Below are 19311 nucleotides of genomic sequence, written 5' to 3'. Positions count from 1 at the left end.
TTTCAACAAGCATATTAACTCATAACAGTGATAAAAACATCATAAATTGCCCTAAAATTCATTTTAGAAGTTGCTTGACATATTAAGGAATACATTGCATAAGTTGGGCAATCATAGTTTAGCATGAATCTAGAAGATTTGATGACTGATATCTCTGCATAATAAATTTTATATAACAGTGGCAAATTGCATTTTTGAAAGGCTAATCCATCCAAATTCTTGAGTTGGCAAAGTTAATTTTGTAATTGGGTTTCTATTCATCACATTGGGCTAGCATATGCATTTTGAAATTGGCATCTAAAGCAAGTTTACTTACTGTTGACATAAATTTCTTTACTGCTGTCATAACAGTCACTTATTGCTCATTAAAAGGTCATTGAAACATAAATTGCTCTCATAGTTTCACATTCTATTGTTCCTAGTTGTTTGCATTGATATTTTGGAAAAGGTTAACATTGTGTTTCATTGTAAGTTTATTTGATATAAATTTTGTAATCCACATCTAAGAAGCTCACTTTCTAGCATATTTCAAATCTTTGGTTTAAGTACATAAATTGCTCATAAGTCTCTCTAATCCAATTGATATTGAAATAACTTGTTTCATTTGTGTATCTAATTGGTGGTAATATAAATTGCATCTAAGTGTTATTAAATTGGAATCAGTAAAACATATTGTTTTGAGGAGTATTGGGTAAGAACACTTATTGTCTCTTGTGGATAATGGTCGTTGGCTTATCATACTAGGTCATTGGTTAATTGTTGCTCCATTGTTTATCAATTGTGGATCTATGTATTCTTGAGCAACTGTATCTTGTGGATATATTTATTTCTTCTTGGCATTGTTAAAATCTAACACTTTCATTTTGGTTGAGATTACCATTTCTAAACATTGTGAAGTATAATTAAGTACTTGAAGGAACATTTAAGTAATCCCACCTAAAAGTCTCACTCATAGCCTCTTGCACAAGCATACCAATTCTATATTGCATTAAATTTTACCTCCTAGCATAAGCTAGGTTGATAGAGATCTATCGCAAACCTTTTCCAATTAGTTTGAGAGATTCAACTCTTCTTAGCGGTTAACATGGTGACCTTACAGTCGTCAGAGCCACAATCTCTACAGCGCCAAAGGGACTAGGTGGGTGGAACACAAGGGGAGGTATCGTTAATCAAGCCACTACCTACTTCTCGTTGGCTTCCATTTCACAACCTACTCTAAAAATTGTTTCTCAAAACAGTTAAGAAAGAGGTTCTACTTAGATTAGACATATAATTAAAAATAACCAGGATCAATGCATCACACATAGATTCTAGGATTTGCACGTCATATAGGTTAGTCAATCATTCAAGCAGTGGGTGTCCATCTGGTTACTTGGCATCAATTTACGTTAAGCAAGAATTGTGACTCCATGAGGCACTGGTCTCATACTTGAAAATCTAATTTAATCATTAATCTTGCTAAAATTTTACCAAGTGGCTAGGCCACTCATCCGTGTCTCCCAAGCAAGTCGGTTTCCAACTTGTTTTGCTTCACCTCATTCCATAGGGACTACCCCCCATAGCCTGTTGTTGGGAGACAACTAGAACGAAGTGGGCAAGAATCAGAGTGACAGCCCTCGCCCTGACCAACTGTCGTGGTACCTATACAATCCAAGCGACAACGGAGCCTAACCCCAAGAGTGTCAAGAGAGTCAAATTCGTGACCTTCCCAACTTCAGGGGAGAGATCTCACATCTAACACATGACCACTTGAGCTAACCCTCAAGGACCTTATCTTATTTAACCTATGTCAAAGGTGTCACTAATCAATCTGCGAAGATCTTGATGAAAAGAAACATAAATTTTCTTCCACCTAAAACTCTGATGAGGAATGTAACATCTCTAAAGGATAGAATCAATCCTAAACAACATAGGGGGGTATACCATATCAACTGTGTTGGTGGGTGCCCATAAATTGGAGAAATTGGCATATCCGTAGCAATGTGATTTAGCAAACATAGTGGGGATCTCCCACATGATAGGATAAAAAACTCCACCCTGACAAAACATTCTAACACCACAAAGTATCACATATTTATAGAAGACACAGTAGTGGCCAAAATAGTTCACTATACCAACAGGCATCTACAAGAAGCGGTGGAGATTAAGAAATGCCCCAACAATCTTAACAAGGATGATAGATGGAATTTAAATTGCAAATGGTTACCCATTATTAGTTGTTCTATTTGTGCCAACTTTGGTGGATTTTCGTAATTCTTTTAGCCCTTGCATTTAATTTTCAGTATCTTTACCCTTACCTAAAAGTGCTTGATCCTTCTGAATATAAAACTCCTCTTCAACATCAGACACCGCCTAACAAAATTCTGGGGACTTTTGTGTTGTTGGATTCTGATTTCCTTGTAATTTGATTGCAAATCATCAAGTCCATCGATCTTGACTTCTTTATCAATAGTGTTTTGGCCTCCTATAGTAAGCTCGCCCCCATTGCTTTCATTTCCTAATGGAACATTGCCTCCACTTTTCTCATGTTGGTTGTGTTTTCCAAGCTCTTCCTTTTCCTTAGATGTTGCAACTCTTTTGTCAACTTTTGTGTTGGTGGATTCTGATTACATTGTAATTTGATTGCAAATCATCCCCGTCCATCGATCTTAACTTCTTTATCAACAATATTTTGGCCTCCTATAGTAAGCTTGGCCCCATTGCTTTCATTTCCTGATGGAACACTGCCTCCACTTTTCTCATGTTGGTTGTGGCTTCCAAGCCCTTCCTTTTCCTTAGATGTTGCAACTCTTTTGTCCAACTCTTCCAATTCTGCAATAAGCCTTTTATTCAACTCTTTCTTTCGCAAGATCTATTGCCTGTTTCTCATTTGTTCTCTCCTCTTCTTTATAAGTAGATGCCTCAATGTTACCATCTTCCTTTGGATCCAACAAAGATGTTACCCTTACTTGCATAGATCTTTCTTTAAAAGCCAGACTACATACTCCAGATTGAACAAAAGGAGAAGACTCCCTTCTTTGACTAACATCTATTTGAGGCAGTGCCAAAAGCTCATTTATCAGTTGTTGGTTCTACTGCATTTGAGCAGCTATGGTTTGCTTGGTTTTTTCCCAAGCTTGCTTCTGCCAATCCTCCATTGAAACCTTCCCTGAAGATCTTGGTCAATGTCATTAACCCAATTGCTCACAGCTTGCAAGATGAGCCAGCTTTGATACCACTGTGATGTCCTAGGGTAATTTTTTCCCTAGGGTTCTTGGTTCAGTTAGGGTTGTTGATATGTGTAGCTTGGGAGGTACTCCCATAACACTTGGGTATTGGGTTTGAGAGGAGTTGACCCACAAAAGTGGTTTGTGGGTAGTGTACCCAAGAAGTGGTATTTGTACCCAAAGTTGTGGGAAAAGATCTAAGGTGAAAATTAGTTTTTTAATCATTGAAAGCAAAAGGGGCACTCTTGAAGGGCTAAGAGGCACCTAGGATTTCAATGATAAAGTCAAATGGAGAAAATTTATTTCTAATGATAGTGGGCTTTTTGTAGGTAGGATCAAGTTAGCTTGGCCTACAAGACGTGACCTTTGGTGGAATTATGACACCACCTAAGACACTATAAGTAAAGATAAGTTGTGATCATTTGCAGCATCATCATAAGTGCATTCATCAAGAAGAAGACTAATCTGAGGGAGTCGCAGACCTAAAGGAGTTGATCTAGAGAGAAGAAGAGGGTCGAGCTGGTGTCTCTTTTTTATGTTTTGGATAGGCCGAGTTAGGGAGACTGCTTCACGAGTTATTTTGCATGGTTTTGGGCATATGGTTGAGGCATAATCTCTGTATTCAGGCCGAATTGTTATCTGTGTCTTGAAGGAGGGTTGAGTCGTTGTTTGTGTGTTGGACAGTGGTCATATGACCTGTGGTAGCAGAGTGATAAAGGGCCAAGGTTCCTTAAGCTACAGCGCAGAGGTTAAGGGTATGAAAGAAGAGGTTTGCGGAGGTTTTAAAGAGGTCTATGGAGGCCGAACTTAGGGCAGCCCTGAGGTATTGCAGGAGCCCTAAAAGAGGGCCGAAAATCTCAGTCTTTTTTGTGCTTAGGGTCGAGTATTTTAGGGTTGGCGTAGACGTCTTGAAAAGGTAAGTTGACTAGTTCTTCTTGTGGATGATCACTAGGATGATGAAGTATTGAAGGCTGGTTTTGGACAGTAGTTTATGATGCCCTAAGTACATGAATGCATGTGGTCATTTATAGTTGTGAGGGATGCTTGTTTGGAAGCCCTAGAACAGTGCTCTTTGTGAAGTAAAGGCATTGTTAGTGTCTAGTTTTGAAGACCGTCGAGAACAGTGATATAAGAGAATACTTGTCACTGTGTGGGGCAAAATTATATACCCTAAAGACTAATCTTGGAGGAGAAAAGAAGTCAGTCAAGAGGGTTGTTTGGTGATGCCCTAGTTCAGTGAGTGCAAGTGGGCATATCGTTCATAAGAAGGCAGAGGTTAAAGACCCTATGTGCAACATAATTTGGTGGAGCAGAGTTGTTGTTGTAGGGCAACCTATGCTCAACCATCCTAAGAGCAGCTAGAAGGTTGATAGAAGGTGCTTTGGTTAGCGGAAGATGCAAGCATTCTGAAGTTGTAGAAATACTTAGGAGCAGCAGAAGAGGTGGCAAAGGACCTGCTAGGTGTTCAAGGTACATCGACTGAAAGGGTTGTGGAAGCATTACATCAGCAAGTCAAGTGTATCTTGTTCAAGGCTAGATTGGTGATCATACGTTGTTGATCTCAAGCCCTAGTTGTTCTTGTATCAGGGCTAACTGTAAGGGCCATGATCCCTAGTACAGGAGCCATATGTTTGTTGTATTAAAGTTGTAATATAACAAGTTTTGGGTTGAAAAATTCTCGTGTACTACATTGATTCACTGTTGTACATTTTCAGTTGTGCAAAGGCCTTGTGTTACGGCATTTAGGTGTGTTTGTGATCATGTTTTAGACATAGACCTGATTTTCAAGTGTCGAGGAAAAAATCAACAAGGATTTCCAGTCATTTAGACAAACTAATAGTGTGCATTCATTCATTTAACAATAGGCATCAATGAGTACATAAAGATTTCCAATAGCAAGTAATATCTTCAACAGTAATATGAATCCATAGATTAGGGATAAGTTGATAACTACCCAAAGAACAATATTCCATCAATACACTTACTGATTTGTAATGCCAAAAACCAATAGTGTAGTTCACACTAACAACACCTAATTCTATTGTGCTTAATAACTCACTATCTACTTCTTGTTCCTAAGCGCGCTGGCAATTGAAGGGGCTTGACAATTGTGAGGTCTAAGTTCCACAAAGGTCTATCTAGTGTACCTGTGCCCTGGACTTTTCTTGCCACCTCAAGCCTTTCGTTGCATCTTCATATTTTAATGACTGCTCCAGATCATCTCCTGAAAAACTCTAGTGTGGTCTTGCAGTTCCTACCGCCAAACGCCACCCTACAATTGTGGCTATGGCATGTGGTTTGTGACTATGGTTGTGTTGTGGCCACAACCACCACCCTATTAAAACCTGCTCTGGTAGCAAATTTGAATGGGTCCCCTAGAAGTTTGATCTTTCATTTCTCCGAATGATAACCCTCTAAATGATCTGTTTTTATCCTAGGGATTTTAACTCTCTACCGAATCAAATCTTCAATTCTTAATAGTTAAGACCCCCTAAATAAATCTCTGCAGCATGATTCATTTATAACCCAGTCTAGCCCTTCATTCATATCCTTCATAAGGACCTTTTCAATCCTCATAAACCTTCATGGTGCTCTATGCCCACACATGTAACCAACCCCCACTCTTTACTATGGGTGTATATGGACTCAACCCTCAAAACCTTCTATCACGTCCTTATTTTTATATCAATGCTTTGATAATAGAAATACTATACAAATATGCATAACTTACCCTTTTCGCGATTCCTCGGTCTTTACACATCTCTCGATGCATGCCTTCATCGCTTATCGCAATCGCTTGACCACTCCTCCATCGCATATCGCTTTTCGAATTGGTAAAGGGCTAAGGTCTATCTCCCATGAGTTACTGCAATGCTATCAGGTCTCCGATTGCATCGGATATCACAATCAGCACTTTCAACGCTGATACATAAGGCACACCGTGATACACCAGACCCGCCGGGATTATTAAACATAACACATATTTTTTGGGTCCGCTTCCCCAATCGCAAATCGCAATCGGCAGAGTTCAGTGTTTATACATAAAGCGCGATGCGATATGGCAGACCCGCCGGAATTATTAACTGCAGCGCATATATTTTTCGGGTCCAGCCTATCGTAAATCGCAATCAGTGGAGCCCAAGGCTTATACATAAGGCGCGATGCGATATGGCGGACCCGCCGGGACTATTAAACACAACTTATATATTTTCGGGTCCAGCCAATCGCAAATCGCAATCGGCAGTCGGAGAAAGTGAAGCGACATGCGATATGCGAAGGGGCGATGAGCGGACCCGACGATAATTATAGATCTGGGTGTATAGTATTTGAAGTCCGGCCTTATGGTTCGGCTGCGGGTTTTCCCGTATATTCCCATGTGTTCCGATAAAGTGTTGTGGTTCAAGTTTTTAAAAGAAAATCCGATAGAGTGAATGGTCCACTTTTGAAGCATTGTCAAGCGATTCTTGAATAAAAATGAATATTATGGGCAACGAGAATACATGTTACAACAGGTTCAGTGGTTTAATAATTATAGTTGCTCTGCGTTGCGAGATTAAATAGAAACTGTGACTGAATGCAAGGTTTGTTTGTGGGCATGTTTGTCATATTTCTCATAATCATAGCTAATATGAACTATTTCTGCAGGCAAGGACCAAGAGAAGAAAGGCAAGTTCGAGTGGACCTGGTAACGGATAAATGTGATTTATATCAAGACGACACCTCTGCACCACCGATGTCGATATTGCAAAGACATACTCTGCAAGAAAGGGATACGAACCGCCATAGTGCATAATGGAGGCACGCTCTATGTCAAGAGGAAGCACTCATGACAGTGTTGATCCATCAAGATGTTATTACCTCCAAACACACCTTCAATCATGCCAGATGTGGGATGATGAGCGCAGTGTCTTCAGTTTCCTTCAGGAAATAATAGGGAATAACGTCCGCTCAATACAGGTGTGAAGAGATGACACACAGTCATTCTCTTTTAATCAACATCTATTCATTTCCCCAGGAAATGAAGCACTCCAGCAGATATGCCCTCTATGTGTCAGTCGTTTCACCGATCGATTCTACGTCTGTATATTTTAATGTGTATATGGAAAAGAGCAAGAAGGTGGAAAGTCAGGGAGGAAGACGGAGGGTCAGTGTTTTCCATAGTTTTAAAACTCCGACTCCGACTCCGACTCGGCCGAGGATCGACTCCGACTCCGACTCCGAAACGGTAATGACTCGGCCGGCTCGATTTCAGTGACTCGGTCATTGTAAAAAATACGTTAAATATTTATTTTTTTATAAAAAAACATAATTTTAAAGATTTTAAACATAATTTTAGAGATTTTCATTCATGTTTCCAAACACGCAGCATTATAATATAGATGGAAGACAACATATGATCAAAGTAGGCTCATGAACCAATCCATTATATCAAAATGGTACCCAATGGCAATACATAGTCAACTGTCATACATGATCAAAGACTCAAAACAAAAAACACATAACCAAGGAGGCTAGAAATGGCCTCTACAACAAAAGTAAACTGTGACCAGAGTCCAGTACTAGTACTACAGCTATTGGCTAGTAGCTACTGCCAGAGGAGCCAAGATCATGTCGATCTATCTCTAGATCATCATCAGAGTCAGACAGGGGGTCCATGGCTCCTCATCATCATCATCATCTCCAACTGCAGCTATAGAAGTGGTACCACTAGCAAGCTGTGCAACTGCAGCAAATGCAAGCTGAGATAGAGTAGATATGCGGCTGCGCTTCTGTCGTGGCTGAGCAGAGGAAGCACCTACAACTGGAGTCCTTGCTGGCTGTGAGACTGAGGCTGGTGGATTGGGATCTGCATTCAACTGAACAGCATGTTCAAGTTCAATTGATGTCTCGATATCTAAATCTAAATCAAGATCCTCATCAAGATCAAACTCTGCTGGACGACTCTCCACTACCCAATCTGATGTTGGATCAATGTCTTCCAACACAATGGGATCTGAATCAGGTCTTTTGTTCAGCAAATGGTTTCGTCTGAGCCGGAGGTTGTATTGGACATAAACTAGATCATTTAACCGTTTTTGATCCAAACGGTTTCTCTTCTTTGTGTTACTTGGGAACAGGAGCGAAAATGGGAGCGGGAGCGACATTTTCAGAAGCTCCTGGTTTGGGAGCGAATCCCGGAGGAGTTCGACAACCAATGTCACTAACATCAAGGTACATAGAGGGATTGGTGCTCTTGATTAAATACGAGTTCCATACCCTAATACATGACAAAATTCAATGGAAACATTGCAATCCTCCAATCCTAAAATCCTGAAAAACTAATAAGTCTACTGGATTTTGAATGAAACCTAAAATTCAACTTTCTCCATATGAAATCCAATGAGGCCGAAACCACTCTCAAACATCCTGAGTCATTTCATGGTAATGTTAAAAATTTAAGTAAAAGGATGAAAATGAAGATTAAGGAGAATGTCACTTTTACTTTAAGAATTTAACATTACCATGAAATTTGAATAGCATATCAATAGTAGAGAGCATTTGAGTGTGTTAAATAGGGTTTGGGAGGGAAAATGGACCCCAAATGACATTTAGCAAATTCATATAACACCTTGGAGTCCAAACCAATCAGAAATCACCTTAAAAATCCATTAAAAAAATATTAAATCGCTGTTTAACGTGTTCTGGGCCGGCTTTTTGTGACTCGGCCGAGTCATAACGGAAACGGCCGAGTTGGTCGAGTCAGCCATGACTCGGCCGAGTAATTGAATGACTCCGCCAAGTCATGGCTGACTCGGCCAAACGTATCGTTTCAAAGGCCGAGTCATGGCTGAGGGTGTCGGCTCGGATCAACTCGGCTGTTTCGGTATCGAAACAACGGTTTTTTAAAACAATAGTGTTTTCTACATAAGTATTACCTCTGGAGATGGGTAGAGGACTTTTCTTTAGCGGAAGAGGGGTCAATTTTATTATGCTAATAAAGAAGACTGTTTCGGTCAAGAAGAAGCCTTTTTTCAGATTCATTTTCCTTTTTCTTTCATGTTTGGAATCAGGGTGTGGTGACTGGCATGAGGATATATATGTTTTGTTTTTGTGCACAATGATAACAAATAGCTTGTGACTAGTCTTGGTTATTCAAATATAATTTGTTACCATGGTTAATTCATGAGCGATCGCTGATTCGAAACCTTGTTAAACATCAGTTGCAAGTTTTATTTGTATGGAAAGGAATGTGTATTCCTGTATGAGTAATTAGATTGCAATTAAGACTTAATACAGCGTTCATCTGTGAACCAGTAATTGATTCATTTGGACTTGGAATCTATATATGATGTTTACTCTTTTTGTTATGCTCCTACAAGATAGATTAGAATAGTTATGACTAGCTTAAGTAGTTAGAATCAGTATAGATAGGACCCGATACATATAGGTTAGTTGTTTCTTTTGTTGATTTAATGGAAGTCTTCCTCCGAGGAGCAATATTTCAACACCTATAACAGTTTACGGGGTCCTTTAAAACCCGTCGGAACTAGCCACTCCAAACGAAAGCAAATCTAATCGGGGTCTGCGATCGGGTTGGTTCCCTTTGTTGGCACAACGAACATTCGACGTGACAACAAATTGGCGCTAGAAGGAGGGCCTGAACCGTCGTCCACAGCTTTTCAGGATTTCATCTATAAATGTCGCGCATGGATTCGAAAAGATTAATGTATGGATCGTAAAGGTCGAAAAGATCCTTCCGCACATTTGGAAGAGCCTCATTTCAAAGAAGCAGAGATCCCTCTAAGTCCCGTGTTTGGGTCACCCAAAGAAGAGAGATTGTGGGAGTATCCTGTCACTCAGGAACAACCAGTCAGAGTACTTACTCGGGCTTACGCTCGTTCCCTCTCTCAGCTCCCCATCTTTCACTCTTTACCTCTGACAACTAAAAGAAGGCCAAGGATCTTTACCATAAGCAAAGAGACATCTGCAGCCCCTTCTCTTGAAGATATTGTGCTAGAGTCCTTGCAAAGTATCGACACTCCTTGGGAAGAAATTCCTGAGGATTCCCCCTCTAAAGGTAATCCCTGGATTGATTTGGAAAATCCTAACAAAGAACGCCTCGAAGAAACCTTCAACCAGAACCTCCCTATCCATAATATGGCTAACTTTCCCCCTCCAAGTGGGAATCCGCCTCTACTGCCTCCTTCGAGTGGGAATCAACCCCCACCTCCTCTGGAAGCACTCCCTCCCTCGCTCGCTCAAGATGCCGTAGCAGTACCTGGGTAGCAGCATACCTTAGCCAAGAATGTAGAAAGAGTATTGCCTAAATTCGACCCTGAGCAGGGAGACACTGCTGATAACCATATTCACTCTTTCTTCCTAGTCGTGCGCATGTTGGGGGTAGCCGATGAAGATGTAGTATGTCGCTTATTCCCTTTTACTCTGATTGGTGCGACCTCCACATGGTACTTTAGCTTGAGAATAGGATCGATCACCTCATGGGGTGCCTTTCAACAGGCCTTTTTAGATAAGTTTGGCGATGACAAAACACCTACGGCCTTAGTTTTAGAACTATCCCGTTTGAAAATGGAAACCAAAGAGAAGGTCAAGGATTTTAACATCCGGTTCAACACTTTGTTCAATAGAATCCTAGCTAACGCTAGACCTACTGATGAGGTGCTCATGGAATTCTACATCACTGCTCTCCCTGTCCCTACTGCGATGTGGGTCAAAAGGAGTAACGCACAAACCTTACAGGGTGCTATCGATGAAGCAGTAAAAGTCGAGAATGAAATGATCAGTCTCACAGCATGTCATTATACAACCGAAGAAAAGAAAGCCTCTCAATCATCCAAGAAGAATAATGGGAGTGATAACAAAGTGGCTGAGATCAAAGAAAAGGATACCACAGATGTGGAAGGTTTGCATCGGATCATTAAGAAATTAATGAACAAAGTCATCGACAATGTCACATGGATCGCGTTCGAGTTAGGGTTAGACAATGATTAGGTTCGGTTTGATTTCGAATTTTTTGATGAGGTTAGCCATTAGGTTCATAGATATATATATATATATATATATATAATGAATTATAGGATAAAATAGTAAGAAATCAACATCGGTAAACATCAAAAAAGTTATCACGGACATGGAAACTGCAAGGATAAATTACAAGCTCGAGTTGTGACATGAGGTTATGAGTTTTGATCTATGAACTTGGTCAATGGCTAGAGATTCGATTAAGTTCGCCGAACCTCAAAAATTTTTAAGGTTCGCCAAAATTCGAACCTCAAGGTTAAATTTCCACGAACCTTGTGACATAGGTCATCGATATGAAGAGGAACTCTGGAGAAAGTACAAATGGGAATGGAGGAGATTATAACAACAGAAAATTCTTCGAACCTTTCTATCGTAAGAAGATAGAAGGTGGTCATGGCCAACTTGCGCTGCCTGCTCCACCCAATGAAGGGATTTTAAATACGGAAGAGCTGGCTCTTATCGGATCGCTCCTTACCAAAGAAGAACCTATAGTGGAGCTGGAGCCAGAACAAGAATATGAGGAAGAATACCAAGTAGAAGAGCCCTTGGACAAGGAATCTCAAATCAATGTACTGTGGGATTTTTATACAAATGAGAACGATGACGACAAAGGAGACAGTACGGCAAAAATCCACACTGATGAAATCCACACACGAAGTAAAGGACCACTTGCGGGCGTTATGAAACCTGTAGACCAAACAAAGAAAGATGTTCGCCCTTTGAAGGCATCCGCTCCCAAAGTTCCTGTTGAGAAGGGTAGACCTAGTGGTGATTCCAAGAGTACTCCAATTGCAAACTATCCAGAGAAAGATAATACATCTCCGACTGCAATGAAGGCGACTCACAATGGTAAACTCCCACCTAAGAATGGCAAAACCAGTATGTTTATTCTGCCCTACCTTGTTTATAACATTGATTACAACATTGTGGATGATCTTAAGAAATCTCGAGCTAATATCACATACTTCGATTTGCTAAAATTAACGCAGCAAAGAGATCTGCTCTTGAAAGTTATGAATGAACGGAATTGCAAATCTCCCACCATTCCGAGCAGCCAAACCAAGAAGTCGACGTCCAGACCTGTTAGTACCCCCAGTACAGCGCAAACACCATCAGCTATGGAAGCCACTCTGTCAAAAATGAATTGAACCCCCCAAGATGTCAATGCACCCATGATAACAAGGCAAAATCCATGACTCCACCTTTCCTTATCACATTTGAAATCTTCAACATGAACGTACACAATTGCTTGGTAGATTCTGGTGCCTCGTCCACTGTTATGCCTTACGCTGTTGCTAAAAGACTTCATGCGATACCCAAGAAAACTGGAACTCGAATTATGCAATTGGACAGAACGAATGTGAAAGTAATTAGGGAATTGAAAGATGTGTTGATTCGGATGGCTACCAAACCACAGTACTCACAAGTCATTGACATAGTGGTAGTCGACATACCCGAGGCTTATGGAATGCTGCTTAGTAGGGACTGGTCAGCAAAACTGAATGGATATTTCTCAACTGATTGGTCCCATCTCTTGCTGCCTCAAAAAGGAAAAGGTGATATGCTGAGAGTTGATCGAGAAAGATACATGAAGTATGTGGTGACGAAACTAAACGGCCCCAATGAACCTATAATGCTTACCAACTCTATCCTTGGGAATTATAGTTTCAACGTTTGTGCCATTGAAACCTATTTCGGAGAATTCCATGCAAAGACAGTGGAAGAAACTGTGACAAACACACAGTTGGAAGCTCTCCCCCATAGTCCAACTGATGAGCCACCCTGTAATATAGTAGATGATAGAACTTCAAAAATTTCTCTTGTAGAATATGCTTGACAATTGGAACAAACTGGGAAATAAAAGAGAATGATTAGCGAATAGGAAAAAATAGAAATTGGAAGGAAAATGTACATAAATATAGGTGGAAAAAGTTACAAGTAAAATATGGTTGGGGAGAGGGAAAAGGAATTGTAAGGGAATGGGAGAAAAGAGAGATGGCAAGGGAAATAAAAAAGATGGGGGGATAAGAATGCGAACAAAAGAAAATGGGAAGGAAATAAGTGAAGAAAGCATAAAACTAGAAAGGAGATAATCAAAAGGGAATGAATGAAATGTTGAATCTTTTCAATGATATAAAGCACTATATAAAATACGAGAATGTGTGGCATGGATAAAGCACTGTATATAAAGTATTGATAATGTGGCCTGGATACTGAGATAATAAATGTTAAAGACCAAATATGCATAAAATAAGTTAATTAATTGTATATTAATATTTTTGACCAATAACATTATAATATCAATATATTATATTATTTATATCATACTGTTAACATATTATATTAATTCGTTATGTTATTATCAAAGTTACCTAATTCCACTTTGAGTTCAATTTCAGCGAAAGATAAAATTTGAGAATAATCATCAATGCAAAAAGTCCCATAAAATTTGTCATTAGGTTCAAAAAGAATAAATGAGTGAAATTTTTAGATTTTCCAAGAGAAAAAACAAATTCATTTTTTCTTATAATTTCAAATTTCATTAAACAATGTCAAAACTCTCAAATAGTTGCTCTAAGTTTTCCTGATCAACTAGCTTTTTCTTTAAATTTCCATTTTAATATTTGAAATTGTCGAAAGTTCACCAAAATTTGAAATTCGATTCAGGATTGATATAAAATATTTTGGAATTTTTTAAGAAATTGGTTGAATGCATTTGCTTCGGTAATTATCATACTATATACATAAATAATATGAATATCTTACATTCATATGATATGTAGTACCATACATTTGTAGAATGTCATACAAGTATCAATATTACATCATATGAATAATATTGTATTCACATATTATTAAATATACTATATTATACGTAATATCATAATTTTTTATGAACTTTTGCAATATTTCGTGTTGGCAAACATTAAATAATAAAAACATGGTGACTATGATCTTAATGCATGTACAGATAGATACACCAAAAAGAATGTAAAAGGAGTACACATAATCAAAGGGAAAATAAACCCAATTTCAATCCACTCCCCTGCATAGGACACTGCCACTGAAGTGTTTCTCATTTTCTAAACACTTCAATGATGCTGCAACAAAGAAAATCCACTTATATGAAGCAGGCCTACCTCAAAGACACAAAGCTGGGCTACATTGTTACGGAGGTCAAGCTCTTTGAATTCGATGCTCTCTTCTTGTAGGAGCCTGAATCTGTTCCAAAAACATAAAAACAAGCAAGGATTCGTAAGGCATAGCTCCCCAACAAGAAGAGCTCTGTGTGTTGAAATTTGCAGGAATGACCTTCAAAGAATAGACTAACTGTTTGCCATATCTTCATGCATCATCAAGCAAACTAATCAAACCTGAAAAATTATTTTCTAATTTGGGAAAACTTCCTACCTATGATTTTTCCAAAAAATTGCACATCCATCTTTTTCTCCTCCTGTACGACCCTAATGGAGCAGTAAGAACATCATTCAGTAATGAACGTTAAAGATTATGAACAGCTATAATAATATGAAGAGCAAAGCAAACAAGATCATTCTCTTAATAAGCAACAATAAGAAGAATCAGTTCTTAACAGACAAAGTACTCAGGCAATAACACATTTAAGACATTACATGTTTTAACCAAATCAGCAAGGAGAACCCTGCAGTGTGCACCATGTTGGAAAAGGAGTACACACAACTAAAATAGCTCAGAAATACCCTTTCTATTCAATCCTGCATCTTAGCCAGTCTGTTGCAATTCGTAGGGATTACCAACATTTTTTGAGAGGGGAATTTGATCTATGAATCTGAGCCCACATTGTGGACAAGATATGATCAGCTCATCTTCTCATCCAGGAGTGCATGTAAAGCTCCTGGATTGACTGCTGATAGTCCATTGTTGAGCCCTGTCTGCCCCTTCTTCAAAGTCAATGTCTACCGCCTAATTCTTCATTAGGTAAAAAATGATGGAAGCTTTCCTCCTGAGTAATAACATTGACCACCTAGTGTTGAATAATTGACAAGATGCCGGGTAGTTCACTATTTCTGGGTTGGAGCAATTCAATTGCAATCCTCAAAGGACATAAAGCAAATTTTGTGATAGGGATAAGAATATATATATATATATAGATATATATATATATATATATATATATATCTGTGTGTGTGTATAGTCATTATAATATATAATCCTACTATATATTATAGTTATAAAATAAAATAAAAATTATGATGCTTCAAAATCAAAGTCAAAATAAGAGTACCAGTAATCAGCGACACTATTACTCAAAAGCACAAAAATGTTATAGTAACCATGGCACAGATTGACACAAATATTTAGGGTCGAATGCATATGATTGGGGAAAAAGGGAAGAAATTCAAATGAAATCTTTAAAGCAATATTTTGAAATATGCAATCTACAAGATGAAAATAAATTCCTCATTAATTAAGTTAAATGCTTCAGATGAGAAATAGCAAATTATCAAAAGATAATGAAATTCAACAAAACAAGATTGAAGAAGAGTATCCAAAAAAGAATATGGAAGATAAAGACACATATCCATCAAAAAAGGATATTAAATTTCTCATCTAAAAAGCCAAAATCATACCTTGTTCATAGAAGCTAAATAACTAAAACAATGGAAAAAGGTGTTTCAAATAATTGAATTATGTACAAAGAGACTTCTGCAAATTCAATTGAATAATAAGCTTCAAATGTCAAAAGTAATGTTTTGGCCAGTTACCCCTCTTTCATGCTTCAGCAGGAGTACATATATATTCATTGCAATATTCTTAAATACCATTGTAAGCCCAAGGTCACAAGTCAGAGCCATGTAACAAACATGTGAGGTCCTGTACGCATCCTAGACCCTGTGTCATGTTGAATCAGTCATGTTATGGTCGGACCATGCCCAGTCCCTTTGACTTCAATTCGGGTTCCTTTCGTCTTGGATAGGATTGGAGGACCTTAGGTGAGCTTATATGTGGACACATAATTTTAGAGGAGTCTTCCTTTTGTCGGGGTGATCACCAATGTAGAGGTTAGTCTAGTCCATTTCAGGTGCACCTATGTCTTTTCACATGATTATGAGTCTATAGGTGGCCTTACCTTTGGTGTCATATCTCTCAAATGTTTCTTAGATATAGCAAATCCATAGTCAACAACATTTTTACACTTCCCAAGACAGTTCACACTTCCCAAGGGAAAGTGGTCCCAAAAGTCAACAAGGTCCCATATTGCAGAGCTCAATGAGAGGATGACATGCCATGTGGAATTTTTCCATTTGGATGAGGCATTCTCAAGTTATGGTTCGTCAAAAGCAATCAACAGGGGTGTGCAACTTTCTAGGGGAAAAACAGCGAAAGTGTTACATCATTTTGGACATGCAGTATATCCGAAGTCATCTATTCGCCAAGAGGAACAAAACCCATGTCTCAAAAAAAATGTATCCTCAAGGGCATTAGAGATCCGAGATTTGAACAAGTTTTCAAAGGTTTGACCAAGCCTATGTAGCAACAGTGAACACCTTTGACCTTTTAAGGGATTCAGCATATGAAGTGGCGTTGTGTGGCAAAGAGTAACTAAGTAGCGTGGAATGCTTGGCCAAGTGGGCTAGGGCATTAGAAATCTTGATCAGGTGGAATCTTGACTTCGAAATGCATAAAAAAGTCAAATCAAATAAAAAATAGGTGTTGCAAAGGTCAATACAGTTATTGAAGGTTACTATTTCCAAGATGATAAGGATCAAAAAATAGTTGTTATAATTCATGAATTTAAATATCATTTGTCATTACTTTATCAACTAATAAATCCACTAAAGTATCCAAAGAAGAAATTCACAAACATCTTAGGGTTAATAGGAAGCATCTTAAAGTGGAAATCGAGGAGAAATTTTCCAAGAAGCCCTATCATCATTCTAATGACAAGAGACTCTCATCAAACAGATTACTTGCATTCCTCTAAACATAGATGACACTTGTACATTCCAAAGAATCACAACTTCAATATAATCATCTTAAGACAAGCTTGGAGTCGTAATAATATAAGATAAGATAATTTATTAGTGTCCAACAAATGACCACAAAAGTAGGTCAATGGGATTGAAGAAGAGTACAGCAGTATGGAACCAATGTGGGACTGCAAGCGCAGCTCCAAAAAATGCTGAAAATAACATAAAGAAAGAAAGAAAGAAGTAGTAGTGCTATAGAAAGTTATAAGATGTATAAGATGTCAAGTGATACATTAGACATTGATATTGAAATATGATATTTGTCATGAGTCATAAGATCTAATAGAATGATATGAAATCATATCAAAACAAAAATAAAGATGAATCATGACAATGGAAACAACAAATTTCCCCTTGTTTGCTTGATGGAAAATGTCCACAACATCCTCAACTAGAACAAAATATTGGCCTACCAAAAAATACATGAAATATTCAAATTTTGAAAACAACATATAAGTCATGTGCATCCATGTGAATCCAAATTATTTTACACAAATATGCAAAATTTCTCATGTATACAGCAAGGGTGCATATGACCAAAATGACATCGAGCGCAAGCCATCTTTGAATTAAAAAAGATCAATAGAGAGGCTCCAAATGGTCTCTAAAATCCAAAGAAAATCATGCTACAACAAATAGCTACATAACATCAAAAATCATTGCCTATATTGGGATCCTCCTCATCAAGGTCACCCTCTGAGCATTAAAATAAGATAGACAAAGCTTAACATTCTAATCAATGATTTTTCTAGAGTTAAGTGTACAATTTTGCTAGGATTATGAATAATTGAGTGAAGTATATTACTACGATCATGAAGGAGGAGCTCAATAGTCAATGCCACGAACATCGAGGTACATAGAGAGCTTGGTGATCTTGATTAAATGAGAGTTCCATACCCTCGTACATCACGAAATGTAGTAGAAACATTGTAATCCCGCCGATCCTGAAGTCCTAAAAACTGTAAACTCTGTTGGATTTTGAGTGGGATCTAAAATTCTACTTTTTCCATATGAAATCCAATGAGGTTGGAACCACTCCCAAACATCCTGAGTCAATTAATGGTAATGTTAAAAATTTAAGTAAAAGGATGAAAATGAAAGATAAAAGAAAATGTCAATTTTTATTTTAATTAACTAATAGGTTTTTTCCCTTGTTTGCATGATGGAAATAATCAAATTACTCTCACAACTCAATCCCCTAACTCACTTTTAAAAAAGTGTCAAAAGAAAAAAAAAAATGTTAATGAGTTAAAATTGACATAGGAGGGCGATAATTTCAAAATTATAACGATAATTACCGAAATTATCGTGATAGATTGAAATTATCGCGATAATTTCGAAAGGGCAAATTATTACGATAATCACTGTTGATATTATTGCCGAGGTTGGTTTTGGTGATATTATCGCAATAATTCTGATAACATCACGATAAGTGCAACATTGTATTGTTCTAATCTTGTCCTCATAGCTGGTGGATAATATTTCTTTATGATACCCTAAGCTAGATCTAAGACGAAAAATATTATAATATTAAGAGAGTTCTTGAGCCTTCTTTCTGTTGGAAAATCAAGGTTCTTGTATATTATTATCGACTTTCCTTACTTGATAATTATTTGTGATGTTAGTTGGCCTTTTATTAAATTTTATTTCTTGTTCATCAAACAATTACCAAAATAGTGAAGATCACACAGAGACAAAGTACACAAGATATAGATATGTCTCTCACGTTAGATCTTCCAGCTCCCATTTTGCTTCTTTTGAGCTATAGCAAGTCTTTTGGAGTTTACTTGTCCTATGTCTTTATTCTTTGAGCTCCATTTCCTTCCATTGATCTTCTTTTTAGGTACTCAACTCATATCTTCATTCTTCAATTGTTCCTATAGAAGTTGTTGTCGCATTAACCCACACCTGGGATTATTGTGGAGAAAGTCCTTAACTCCACTTTGTGTGGCCTCTAGGGCAAGTTTCGAGTTGAGGCTATCACTCAATTCTCAACTCTTCCGTCTAGGCTTACTCTGAGTGAAGCCGAGGGGGGTGGACCCTAAAAATGTCTAAGGTTCGGCCACCAAGTTAGT

At 38.1% G+C, this 19311-nt stretch overlaps 1 protein-coding gene across 1 annotated transcript in view; it reads right to left on the bottom strand.

Annotated features, from left to right (window-relative positions):
* The window catches only part of LOC149224330 (carbon catabolite repressor protein 4 homolog 5-like), a 206324-nt gene that overhangs the window by 146721 nt on the left and 40292 nt on the right, over positions 1-19311 (bottom strand). The window contains exons 5-6 of the mRNA XM_089386097.1: positions 14637-14689; positions 14366-14447 (exon numbers count right to left, since the gene is read on the bottom strand). Coding sequence (XP_089242223.1) covers positions 14366-14447; positions 14637-14689 — 135 coding nt within the window. The remainder of the gene's footprint in view (positions 1-14365; positions 14448-14636; positions 14690-19311) is intronic.

Source organism: Pinus tabuliformis, chromosome Q (assembly GCF_031772625.1).
Source record: "Pinus tabuliformis cultivar Carrire ecotype Pingquan chromosome Q, CPIR1, whole genome shotgun sequence".
Taxonomy (NCBI): domain Eukaryota; kingdom Viridiplantae; phylum Streptophyta; class Pinopsida; order Pinales; family Pinaceae; genus Pinus; species Pinus tabuliformis.
Note: the sequence above shows the minus strand (reverse complement) of the source record. Positions and strands in the feature narration are given on the sequence as shown.